The sequence below is a fragment of the Podarcis melisellensis genome (genome assembly GCF_964234715.1).
Source record: "Podarcis melisellensis genome assembly, chromosome: 8".
Classification (NCBI taxonomy): Eukaryota; Metazoa; Chordata; class Lepidosauria; order Squamata; family Lacertidae; genus Podarcis; species Podarcis melisellensis.
The window spans coordinates 85,197,843-85,211,022 of record NC_138540.1 but is presented as its reverse complement, the minus strand read 5'-3'; the positions used below and the strand labels follow the sequence as shown (position 1 = coordinate 85,211,022).

The window sequence follows — 13,180 nt, the reverse complement described above, 5'->3', positions numbered from 1 at the left end:
CAGGTTCGAGCGGCTGAGAAAGGGACACGGGGTAGTGCTGGAGCCCCCATGGAATTTAAAATATGAATTTCAGTGGTGGGGGCAGCGAAGAGGGTAGCGCCTCATGAAAAACACCCTGGTTTCTATCCAGGATGTAATCATCCGCTCTTGTTTCTTTCATTTATTACACACCTTTGCAGTAAAGGGCCCAGGGCTGATATAAAAAGATGACACAACACACCTTTGCCCCCCAAAGCACACATTACCCCATTCATTCCCCCCCCCAAACCCCTGATTCCTGTACCCCATTTCCATCACTGTAACACTTGCCCAGGATTTGGGATGGGGGAAATCCTCTGTTATTCCAGTTGTGCTTGAACTCCAGTTCCCATCAGCGCCAGTCAAGCTGAGCAATGATCACGGATGATGGGAGTTGTAGTCCATCAACATCGGGAGGTGTAATTGCAGAAATTCACTTTCACCGATCCACCTTTCCCCTTAAGGATGCAGCTCTGTCTTTGGGAGATGTCTATGTCCCTTTAAATATTGCCTGGCCTCCCAGAGGGAATTAATAAATGGGACAATTTGGTTCCCAAGACCCTTCTTAACTTTTCCTCTTTCACCAAAGAGAGGTTGTTGTTGTTTCCTCCCCACTTAGAGGTGGGGAAAGAGCGTTATTCAGAAGTAAAAGTTTCCATTTGATAATGGAGAGATTTGTTGTGGCTCGGAGAGCAGCGTAGATCAGATCTCGCGACGTGAGTTCAGGCAACGCGTAGATGGAGATTTTAAACTGGGCCTGGAGAGAGAAAAGGGGTGGTTTCTTTTAAAAGGGTTGCGGAGTGAAGATTAGATATCTGGAGGTCTCCGTTGACAGATTTACAAGCAGAAGAATGAGCTCAATATGCAGAGGGGAAACTTGAAAGCAAAAGACGTTCAATTTTGGCTTTCCAAAAGTCTAACCCCTATTGAGACTCCCAGACACAACTTGGATGGTCAGTGAACCAGGAAAACAACAGGAGATAATATTTGTTGTGTTGAAGCATTTTGCTAAGGAGTCCGGCCGCTGGGTGTGGCTCTTGCAAATTTGACCTGGCTGAATTTGGGTGGGTTGTTCCGCACCTTTTACCCAGAAAACTACTTCTGTTCACACACTTATGCCCCCAAACCTCCCTGTGCCAGAGGCCTTGCAGACTCTTTAGGCCTGAACATGTGAAATTTCGTGATCTGTACACGAACCATGCCCAGCCCGGCGAAAGGTGTGCCGTCGCATGCCATCGTTCAGTACCTCACAAGTATCAGCATTCACGTCCGACCTTGGAAGACCAGCCCTAGCCAGGTGAGTGGGGTGAGGGTCTTGTGTGTTAACAGTGGGTGGGGCATTTAAAAATAGATATTCTGTGTCTTGTGCAACCCCTGTTTGCTTTTTGTCCTAGTTTATGGTGCGCCTTAAATGTTGTTGTTGTGATTAAAATATACCGCCCTTCATCTGAGGATCACAGGCCGGTTTACAAAATAAAAACACAAAAATACACAACACAGGAACATGCAAACAAAAGCAGTCCTGAGAGATCTGTATTGGCTCCCAGTACGTTTCCGAGCACAATTCGAAGTGTTGGTGCTGACCCTTAAAGCCCTAAACGGTTTCGGTCCAGTATACCTGAAGGAGTGTCTCCACAGCGTCTCCACGCTGTTTTCTGGGAGACAGAAAAAGACATGTCCCGCCCCCTGTCCACCCCCCCCCCCCGGTGTGAACACAGACGGAAGTGAATTTCCAGGAAAGTGCACACACCCTCAGAGCCATGCCTGCTCTGTTCCTGGAAGCAACGTACCGCCAACTTGGCTATGCCTGCTTTCGGCAGGGTTGGGCCTTAAAAATTAAATTCTAGCGAAATGGATTTTGCAAGCAGGTTATTGGAACAAAACCAGACTATCGTTTATTGGGAGTTGCAAGCAGGAAGGTTTTTTTTGTACCCCGGGGTGTGTGTATGTGTGTCTACAAATTCATACACCCTTTGTGGTCGAGTCTCGGAGTGAACTGAAACCCCAAAACGTGGCTGGACGGGGGAGCAGGGAACTGCCCTCCTTGAACCCACCACCAATTTGGAGATCGAGGCAGAGGTGGGGAAGGGAAGGAAGTGTTTTCCTTTTTGCGGGCAGGCTGCTATGTGTTGTCTCCAAGGGGGAAGCGTGCTTGATTTCCTACCCCTTAAATATAGCACGTGAAATAAGGAAACGGATGTCTCTCTAAGACTTTTGCTTAGCTCAATGTTGTTGTTGTTTAGTTGTTTAGTCGTGTCCTCCTCTTCATGACCCCCTGGACCAGAGCACACCAGGCACTCCTGTCTTCCACTGCCTCCCGCAGTTTGGTCAAACTCATGCTGGTAGCTTCGAGAAGACTGTCCCACCATCTCGTCCTCTGCCATTCCCTTCTCCTTCTGCCCTCCATCTTTCCCAGCATCAGGGTCTTTTCCAGGGAGTCTTCTCTTCTCATGAGGTGGCCAAAGTATTGGAGCCTCAGCTTCAGGATCTGTCCTTCCAGTGAGCACTCAGGGCTGATTTCCTTCAGAATGGAGAGGTTTGCTCTCCTTGCAGTCCATGGGACTCTCAAGAGTCTCCTCCAGACCATAATTCAAAAGCATCAATTCTTTGGCGATCAACTTTCTTTATGGTCCAGCTTTCACTTCCATACATCACTACTGGGAAAACCATAGCTTTAACTATACGGACCTTTGTTGGCAAGGTGATGTCTCTACTTTTTAAGATGCTGTCTAGATATGTCATTGCTTTTCTCCCAAGAAGCAGGCGTCTTTTAATTTTGTGGCTGCTGTCACCATCTGCAGTGATCATGGAGCCCAAGAAAGTAAAATCTCCCACTGCCTCCATTTCTTCCCCTTCTATTTGCCAGTTTTGGATACATCTGGCAGCAGAGAAAACCTGTCTTAACTTTTTTGCAGCTTTCTGGCAAGCAGTTTCCTTGTGGGTGAATGCAGAAGCAGCTCTTGATTCGGAGAGCTGGTGCTGTTTTTGGCTTTCCAGAGCCCAGGAACTCTGCTTTCCTGAGGGAAGATTTAGAACCCAATCCGCTTTGGCCAACCTCCAGTGTATTTCTAAAATGGAAAGGTCTGTCCTGTGCCCTCTCCACCTGGGAAGCCCTTTCCAGATGATTTCAGATCTGTAGTGGAATAGTTGTACTTACTCAGTGGTGAGGAAATTATACTCTGCACAAGCTGAGAGGCACGTTTCCCACCCACCATGTGTTTGGCATGGAAGACTGATTTCTTTCTTTTAAAATTAATTTTTATTAAATTTTCCACTTTAACAATCCATTCAAATCACATTAAATATTCCAAATTATACAAATACATATCATATAGTCCAAATATTCTGCCAAATTATAATTTTTTGTTGGGGCTTTCCATGCTTCAAGTTCAGTGGGGTTCCAATCATCTTACGTTTCTACTGCCTCGAGTTTCCAATAGTTCCTTCTTTAAATCTTCCTGTTGTTATCCTTCCTTCTTTCGTGGCCTCGGAGCTGTTTCCACAGGCGAGTTGAAATAAACAATAATGTGCTTCTGTGTGAAATTTGTATGGCTCTCCTTTTTTTGTTTGTTTTTGCAGCTGGTATGTCTGTTGCTTGCAGAATTTCCTCACACGCTGGTGTTTATGCCGAATCAATCCAAAAGTCCTTCTCTGGTGGCAGACGCCATCTTCACTCAGTGCCAATGAAATAAAATCTGGGCGTTTGCTCATTAATTTTCTCAGACAGGTTGCATCAAACATTAGTCTTTCTAGGGGAGATTTGCCAAATCCGACTTGAAGTACAGATATAATTAAGAGCTCACCTCCCCCAAGACTATTTATCTCTGCAACACGTCCTTCTCCCATAATGGCGGATCCCAATTAAAAAAATGCGTCACCACATCCTTCTCAGAATCCGTCCAAAGTTTTTTGGTGTCTCGCCAGCGGCTAACAGGCATGGAAGACTGATTTCAATGTGGCTATTCCTCCTGCAACGCCATCCGTATGTGACACTTGACAAGGTCAGCTGGTTTCTTAAGAGCTGTGCAACTGAGAGCTAGTGCCTGAGTTTGCTTCTTTCCTCCTCCCTCCAAATCCATTTTCCTTTTGTGCTGCGTCTTTTTGATGGGAAGCTTGAGGGTCGGGAAGGCTGTTGTATTAGTAAGCTGATTGGGGAGACTTTTCTCTGGCTGAAGGAGGGACGTTCAAATCCTTCAGATGAATAAAAGGCTTGATTCATGTTTGCTTTCTTTCAGGAGAACAGCACTCTGCCTCCTCCGTCCGGTGGTTTGTTCGGCGTTCCCTTGCACTTGCTGCCCCTTTCGGAGCATGTAGAAGGGGTGCCACAGTGAGTAACGTGCGACACACACATCCCAGATCACCCTGTTGCAATGAGTGACAACCTTGTTTGAATCGTGTCAGTCTTAGCCCAAGAGGAGCCCAAACCATCCTTTCCCACAATGCCATGGAGAAAATGCGGCACTCCTACCTTATGTCAGAGGAGAGAACCTTGGGTAATTTTCCCATACAGTGGTACCTTGGTTTATGAACTTAATACCTTGGTGTTACGAACACAGGAGCCAGTGTGGTGTAGTGGTTAAGAGCGGTGCACTCGTAATCTGGTGAACTGGGTTTGATTCCCCGCTCCTCCACATGCAGCTGCTGGGTGAACTTGAGATAGGCTTTGGGAAAAACTAAGCACCTCAAAAGGGACACGGGTGGCGCTGTGGGTTAAACCACAGAGCCTAGGACTTGCCGATCAGAAGGTCGGCAGCAAGAGTCTCCAGGGGCACCAGTGCTTACCCAGGGTTCAGTTTTCTTTGGAATGAAGGTCGCTGGAGATGCTGGTATCTTTAGGATGCATGGATTTATTTACACATCAGTACAACCTGAGCATAGGACAGAGGGGCTCAGAGAATTAGCACCCGCCTACAGATCTTTCTTCCCTGTCAGGTTCCATGGCATTATCCCCAAACCATAGATTTTGATCCCACACAGAGCAAACATCTGTGTCTCCAGCTTCCAGCACCAGACAAAACTCTCTCTCACACAGCCCCCCTCCCGAAATGATGTGGTGGGGAAAGTCCCACCCGTTTGTCTCCATGGCAACAGAGCAGCCTCTTTGGACAGGTAAATGGCAATACTTAACTGGCTTGCTGGCGGACGCGGGTGGCGCTGTGGGTTAAACCACAGAGCCTAGGACTTGGCGATAAGACGGTCAGCGGTTTGAATCCCCGCGATGGAGTGAGCACCCGTTGCTCGGTCCCTGCTCCTGCCAACCTAGCAGTTCGAAAGCACGTCAAAGTGCAAGTAGATAAATAGGTACCGCTCTGGCGGGAAGGTAAACGGCGTTTCCGTGTGCTGCTCTGGTTTGCCAGAAGTGGCTTAGTCATGCTGGCCACATGACCCGGAAGCTGTCTGCGGACAAATGCCGGCTCCCTCAGCCTATAGAGCGAGATGAGCGCTGCAACCCCAGAGTCGGCTACGACTGGACCTAACGGTCAAGGGTCCCTTTGCCTTTACCTTACCTGGCTTGCTAAGGATTTGTTAAGGGTTTGGTATGGCTGATTCACAAGCTTTCTTCTTGCGCAGTCTAACGTCACAGGTACAGGACCACAGGGACCCGCGGATATAATCCAGACTGACCTCACACCAAACCTGTAACAAAATTTCAGCCCCCACTTTTATCTGTTGACTCCCTCTCGTTCCATAAGTAGTCGTGCCCCCTTATAATAACCCATCTCCAAAGATTCCATGCAGCTTCACTGCGGCCTCTTTGCATTTTAACCCAAGGTTCCTTGTGGACGCCTGCGAACTGCTCCGACCCCATCTACATGTGGAAGGCCTCTTCCGGAAATGTGGATCCGTGACTCGTATCAAAGCCTTGAAGGTAAAACGCAGAGCTGGAGATGTGCAGGAGATAGAGCATGGGTAGGCAACCTAAGGCCCGGCCCAATCGCCTTCTAAATCCAGCCTGTCTGGGAATCAGCGTGTTTTTACATAAGTAATAATAATAATAATAATAATAATAATAATAATAATAATAATTTATACCCTGCCCATCTGGCTGGGCTTCCCCAGTAGAATGTGTCCTTTGATTTCAAATGCATCTCTGGGTTGTTTGTGGGGCCTGCCTGGTGTTTTTACATGAGTAGAATGTGTCCTTTTATTTAAAATGCATCTATGGGTTACAGAGGTACCTCTGGTTGCGAACGGGATCTGTTCCGGAGACCCGTTCGCAACATGAAAAGAGCGCAGCCTGAAGTGCCGTATCTGCGCAGATGTGCAGCGCGATTTGGCGCATGTGCGCATGCGCGAGCGGCGAAACCCAGAAGTAAACCTTTCTGGTACTTCCGGGTGGCCGCGGGACAGAACCTGAAAGAACGTAACATGAAGCAAACATAACATGAGGTATGACTGTATTTGTGAGGCATAGGAATTCGTCCCCCCCCCTTTCAAAATATAGTGCAGCCCCCCCCCAAGGTCTGAGGGACAGTGGACCAGCCCCCTGCTGAAAAAGTTTGCTGACCCCTGAGCTAGAGGTCGTGTGTCCCCCCAAATTTACCATTCATCATATTCCCAGCTCCTGGCACCTCCAGAATGACAGTCTTGCCCGCCTCTCCTTCCTCCTGACGACACTGGCGGTGAACTGCAGATGTTTTGACATCCCGATCAGGAGAGATTTGCTCAAGGAGAGGGGAACTTGAGAAATCGCCTTGCCAGTAAAACATTTTCGTTTTATTTTTTTGCTCTTACGAACTTGCTCGCTCTCCTACATGGGAGGAAAAGGGGAGAGTTTAAAATAATTTTAGATGGAGTGGATAGGATCTGTCATGCGGTTCTTAACAACAAAGCATTTTGGGGTGAGGTGGGGGGTGCAAGGTCAAATAGGTTTGGGGCCAATGTCAGTAAAAGGAAGTAACGATTTCCTTGTACTGTGTTGTGTGCAACGCTAGTCCTGCTCAGAGTAGAACCATTGGAATAAGGGAACATGAGTAAGCCAGGTCCATTAGTTGCAGTAGGTCTGCTACTCTCTCCACAAACCCACCAATACCTACAGGGAGGGCGTTTTTAGTTGCCTTTCCTCCTTTTAAAACTCTGGGTTGCTCGGCAAAGCTGGTCGGCAGCTGGATTAGGAGAGGCATTTAAAAAATGCAAACTTTTGGCTAATAGGCAATTTGAAAAAGGACTTTTAGCAGAGGTTGGCACTGGCAAATAATTTGGAGTGATCAGATATTGTATTTGGGAGCGACTTAAGATGTGCTTTCCATGAAATTATTATTATTTATTAAATTTGAATAACACCCTTCACCCGCAGATCTCAGGGCGGTTTGCAACATTATACATAACAGAACATGCACGCTGTTCCCTTGAAACTGAAGCACCTTGTATTTTCAGGGTTCCTAAACGCAGCTAAGGGACGCGGGTGGTGCTGTGGGTTAAACCACAGAGCTTAGGACTTGCCGATCAGAAGGTCAGCGGTTTGAATCCCTGCGACGGGGTGAGCTCCCATTGATCGGTCCCTCCTCCTGCCAACCTAGCAGTTTGAAAGCACGTCAAAGTGCAAGTAGATAAATAGGTACCACTCCGGCGGGAAGGTAAACGCTGTTTCCGTGTGCTGCTCTGGTTCGCCAGAAGCGGCTTAGTCATGCTGGCCACATGACCCGGAAGCTGTACGCCGGCTCCCTCGGCCAGTAAAGCGAGATGAGCGCCGCAAACCCAGAGTCGTCTGCAACTGGACCTAATGGCCAGGGATCCCTTTACCTTTAAACGCAGCTAAAAGCTCCGCTTTCCTGCTGACTAGGTGGTTGTTGGACGCTGGAGAGAGGGACCCAGCTGCAGAAATAATAGTGGGCCTTTGACCCCAGACCATTGTCCACCAGCTACGGAGTGTTGGTTCTTCCAGATTCTCTTGCTGATATCTAGACCAAGGAAGCTGCTTCCCTGAAGGTTCGCCGCCTCCCCTTCTTCACATTTTGCATCTTTTCCAGGCCCGGCTGGAGGCTGGCGAGCGCTGCTTGGCGATGGCTCTCCCGTGCGACGTGGCCACCTTGGTGAAGCAGTTCCTGAGGGACCTGCCTGAGCCCCTGATCCCAGCTGGAATCCAGGGACCTTTGTGCCAGGTCCAGCAGAAAGAGGACGGCGACCCGCTGACTCTCCTGCTCACCTCCCTGCTGCCCCAAAGAAGCACCGATCTCCTCCGCTATTTCTTCAGGTTCCTGCAGGACGTGGCTTCCAGGTGGGTCAATGGGGAAGGACCAGTTTGTGCCCTTAATTGCTGCCCAGGGTTTGTCCTTGTTCTCAGCAGACAACCAGACCACCTAGCCACTCCAAGCTGTACCCTTATCCTGCTCCCCCATTGTTCTGGCTCCTGAGATTTCAGCGCACTCTGATGCATACCTTTTGCAACAAAACAACACCACCACAAACTGGCTTCTAAGTATAAGTGGAACGCCCTCCCACCAGATGTCAAAGAGAAAAATAACTACCAAACTTTTAGAAGGCATCTGAAGGCAGCCCTCTTTAGGGAAGCTTTTAATGTTTAATTTGTTGTTGTTGTTTAGTCGTTTAGTGGTGTCCGACTCTTCGTGACCCCCTGGACCAGAGCACGCCAGGCACTCCTGTCTTCCACTGCCTCCCGCAGTTTGGTCAAACTCATGCTGGTAGCTTCGAGAACACTGTCCCACCATCTCGTCCTCTGTCGTCCCCTTCTCCTTGTGCCCTCCATCTTTCCCAGCATCAGGGTCTTCTCCAGGGAGTCTTGTCTTCTCATGATGTGGCCAAAGTATTGGAGCCTCAGCTTCAGGATCTGTCCTTCCAGTGAGCACTCAGGGATGATTTCCTTCAGAATGGAGAGGTCTGATCTTCTTGCAGTCCATGGGACTCTCAAGAGTCTCCTCCAGGACCATAATTCAAAAGCATCAATTCTTTGGTCAATCTGCCTTTTTTATGGTCCAGCTCTCACTTCCATACATCACTACTGGGTTATTGTATTTTTATATTCTGTTGGAAGCCGCCCAAAGTGGCTGGGGAAACCCAGCCAGATGGGCGGGGTATAAATAATATATTTATTATTATTATTATTATTATTATTATTATTATTATTATTATTATTATTAAACCAAATTTACTAGAATAATAGCTAGAATAGAGATAGATTTATAACCATTCAAACATACTAAGGTGCCATGTGCAAGACAAAGCCTGGAGATACTGTAAACATGGAGTGGATAAATGTACAACTCCATCTTGACAAGTTACATGTGTAGTAAACGTTATACAAACTGGATAAATGAACAGTTCAACAAGTAGCATAAGTCCAATCACAGAACGGCAACCCCGTGCCGCCACACCAGCAAGGGTAGCACACTGGAGAATATGAAAAAGTTTTTCAAAGCTGTTTTTCAAAGATTGGACTGGATGAGATGTTCTTCAATGGGTCTTGAGTTGGAAACACAAAGCCGTGTGCATGGATCAATCACAGGAAGGCAAATCAAAACCACCACGCTGGTGAGAATAACGCAAGTGGGCAAAAGGAGACCTGTTCTCCGGATATATTACAGGTTTCACTACACGCTTCATCAGTCTGAAAAGCTGCATGATACAAAATAGCACTCCAATTACAATGTGTGGTAAACCATAAAATTTAGAAAATATCAGTCTCATACTATACCTTGGGACGCGGGTGGTGCTGTGGGTTAAACCACAGAGCCTAGGGCTTGCCGATCTGAAGGTCCCAGCTCCTGCCCACCTAGCAGTTCGAAAACATGTCAAAGTGCTAGTAGATAAATAGGTACCACTCTGGCGGGAAGGTAAATGGCGTTTCCGTGCGCTGCTCTGGTTCGCCAGAAGCAGCTTAGTCATTCTGGCCACATGACCTGGAAGCTGTACGCCGGCCTCCTCGGCCAATAAAGCGAGATGAGTGCCGCAACCCCAGGGTCGGCCACGACTGGACCTAATGGTCAGGGGTCCCTTTACCTTTACCTCTGTCTACATACCAGGAAGGCTGCGTGTAACACCCACGCACATGCTAATGAAAGATCAAAATATAACCCGGCACGGAGAATCCCAGCTTTAGCGCAAGTTACTAGACCTCAAGGCTAGTAGGTACAGGACAGAGGTACCACCCCCAAATTCCTGGTTGAGGAGACTCCCTTTCTCCCTTGCTAATCTCTTGTCTCCTCCCTCGCAATCCCAGGTGCGCCCAGAACAAAATGGACTTGGCCAATCTGGCGGTCATCTTCGCCCCCACCCTCTTCCCCAACGAGGTTTGTAGCCAGCTGGACAGCAGAGCTGAGGAGCAGCTGCAGAGGCAGGCAGCCGTGGTCCGCGCTTTGATCAGCCATGCGGCGGAGATTGGTAAGTCCGACGGGCTCATCTGCACAGTCCTTTCCCCCCCGTTTTTAAAGGAACCGCATGATGTTTCTGCTCCTGCTCCATGATTGCAGTCATGGGATTGTTGTCTTTCACATGACGATGTATGTTTTGATTCCACAGAGTGGGAAGTGACGAAGACAGGATGTTTGTGTTACTGTGTTCCGTGAAGTGGGACTATTGTCCTTTGTTTTTTCTCTTTGCTGTCTGATGCTAGAGAGAGAGGGAGCCATGTTGCCGTGTGTGTTTATATGTAAATAAAATAGATTAGCCAAAATGCTAAGTTGCTGAGGTCTGTTACGCAACTGCCCAAACTCTGCAGATCCCCAAGTGTGCCGGTTTCTGTTGGCATCAGTCGCTGTGATGTTTGGGCTGAAGAAAGCTTTTGAAGCTCCCCAACAAACGACCAGAGGGAGAAAACATGCCAGTCGGGTATGTGTCTCTGCCAGGGTCCTACTCGAGTGTAGGCTGAACTCCTAACAGTTTCTACTGATGGTGCAATAGGTCAGTCGATGCGATGCTAAAAACCGGCTTAACTGATAGTAACATGGAAAGGTTTTCTAAATACTGTGAGGTGTGACACACCGACTGCCGTATGACAGTTTATGGGCTATTCCATTTTCCCTTGTCTCTTAACTCCTCGTCTGTGCAGCTGCCCATCTCTCTCTCTCTCTCTCTCTCTCTCTCTCTCTCTCTCTCTCTCTCTCTCTCTCTCCCTATCCTTAACCTTCCTTGCCTCACCTCCTTTTTCCTGCTGTCCATTTCCAGGTGTAGCTTCCTCTTCTTCCTGGGCGAATTTACCTGGGAGGAAGTGCAGACTCTTCTTCCTGGGCGAATTTACCTGGGAGGAAGTGCAGACCAGCCCTTATTCTCAGGGATTCAAAGCGAAAGATGATGTTAAATCCAGGGGCAGGGAGTCATCTGGAAAAGATGTGGTTGTCATCTTGTGGTCCAAAGGAAGGCAGAGAAAAGGTGTTTGGCACCAGCTGGGCTGCAGAAGTTGCCGGAAGGAGGCGTACACGGCGCCACCCAACCACCTTAGGGATTCCACTCCAGATTTGTGTAGGGTTTACTCCTAAGCCTTTACCTCTCCTGAAGATATCGCATGAGGCAGCAGAGGTTTGGGAGTTTTTCTCCTCCTAGATGGGCTACCTTCTCAGGTTTATGAGCCCCCCCCTTGCCTCCCCCCTCACTTCCCTCTAAATGGAGCATTAAACTAACCCTATCCTTAATGCTCTTTTTGACTTCTGGGAGAGGAGACATTGATGGGAGCCAAACCAAATTTCTCCCCATCCCTAGTATTGTCTACACCAGGGGTCAGTAACCTTTTTAAGCAGGGGGCCAGTCCACCACACCTCAGATCTTGTGGAGGGCAGGACTATATTTTGGAAAGAAAAGAAAATGAACAAATTCCTATGCCCCACAAATAACCCAGAGATGCATTTTAAATAAAAGGACACATTCTACTCATGTAAAAACACGCTGATTCCCGGACTGTCCACGGGCCGCATCCGGCCCCCGGGCCTTAGGTTGCCTACTCTTGGTCTACACTGACTGGCAGCAGTTCTCTAGAGTTTGAGGCAGGAGGCTTATACTATACTATACTATACTATACTATACTATACTATACTATACTATACTATACCAAATTTCAAAGATAAAAACAACTACCAGACTTTTAGAAGACATCTGTAAACAGCCCTGTTTAGGGAAGCTTTTAATGATTAATAGTTATTTAATATTCTGTTGGAAGCCGCCCAGAGTGGCTGGGGAAACCAGCCAGATGGGCGGGGTATAAATAATAAATTATTATTATTACTATTACTACTACTACTACTACTACTACTATACTAATATACAGTGGAGCCTTGGGTTACATCGCCTCCAGCTTACGTCACCCTCGGCTTGAGACTGGCGCAAACCCGGAAGTACTGGGACGGGTTACTTCTGGGTTTGCGCCGTTTGCGCATGCACAAAGCACTAAATCATGCGCGTGTGTGCAGACGAGATGCTTTGGGTTGTGTCGTTTTCGGGTTGCAGCGGGGCCTCCAGAATGAATCCCTGCCGTAACCCCAGGTTCCACTGTAATAATAATTTATTATTTATACCCAGTCACTCTGGGAGGCTCCCAACAGAATATTAAAAACACAACAAAACATTAAAAACTTCCCTAAATGATTGATCTTGAGACCTTTGGAAGCCAAAGTGTGAATCCTAGGATTGCTATATTTCAAAAACTGAAAATCCAGACACAAAGCTTTTCTTGGCAAAGTTCTTGAGATTATTATTATGTATTTATTCATTTTGCAAAATCTCAAAAAAAATAATAATGAAGTTTTTGAGCTGTTTTAAAGCAAATTCGCCAAAAAAAACCCCAACACTTCCGACATGGGTTGGCATACATCTAGATTTTCCTGGGCTTTAAAGCAATTTCTGCCCGGACACTGTTTCCAACAGCCGAATCCCGGCTATGTCTGGGAAATCCCCGATGTTTGGCAGCCCAAGACTATCAATTTCAGATTGCCAACAAAATGACTATCCCCTTCCAAATTGTACTGCTGAAGTGAAATGTGTGTGTGTGTAGCTCAAAGTGAATGTTTTGCATGACCCCTAGTGTATGGCATCTAAAATGGCAGGCTTGTTGAAAAAAACAAGTGTTGCTGAGCTTGTGTACTAACTAAAACAGCGATGGCCAGACTTGGCCCTCCAGCTGAAGGGGGAAGAAATGAATGAATTCCTATGCCCCACAAATAACCCAGAGATGCATTTTAAATAGAAGGACACATTCTACTCGCGTAAAAACACGCTG

At 47.5% G+C, this 13,180-nt stretch overlaps 1 protein-coding gene across 5 annotated transcripts in view; it reads left to right on the top strand.

Moving 5' to 3' along the window:
• Positions 1-796: 796 nt before the first annotated feature.
• LOC309375956 (uncharacterized protein) overlaps positions 797-13,180 on the top strand; it is a 33,122-nt gene continuing 20,738 nt past the window's right edge. For 2 of the 5 annotated variants that reach the window (XM_081921999.1, XM_081921998.1), the window contains exons 1-6: positions 1,229-1,315; positions 3,598-4,019; positions 4,254-4,345; positions 5,791-5,887; positions 7,989-8,236; positions 10,196-10,356. In XM_081921999.1, the coding sequence (XP_081778125.1) occupies positions 3,888-4,019; positions 4,254-4,345; positions 5,791-5,887; positions 7,989-8,236; positions 10,196-10,356 (730 nt within the window). In that variant the 5' untranslated portion in view covers positions 1,229-1,315; positions 3,598-3,887. Of the gene's footprint in view, positions 1,316-3,597; positions 4,020-4,253; positions 4,346-4,390; positions 4,512-5,790; positions 5,888-7,988; positions 8,237-10,195; positions 10,357-13,180 lie in introns of those variants that run through there. The other 3 variants (XM_081922001.1, XM_081922000.1, XM_081922002.1) reach the window with 3 other exon arrangements.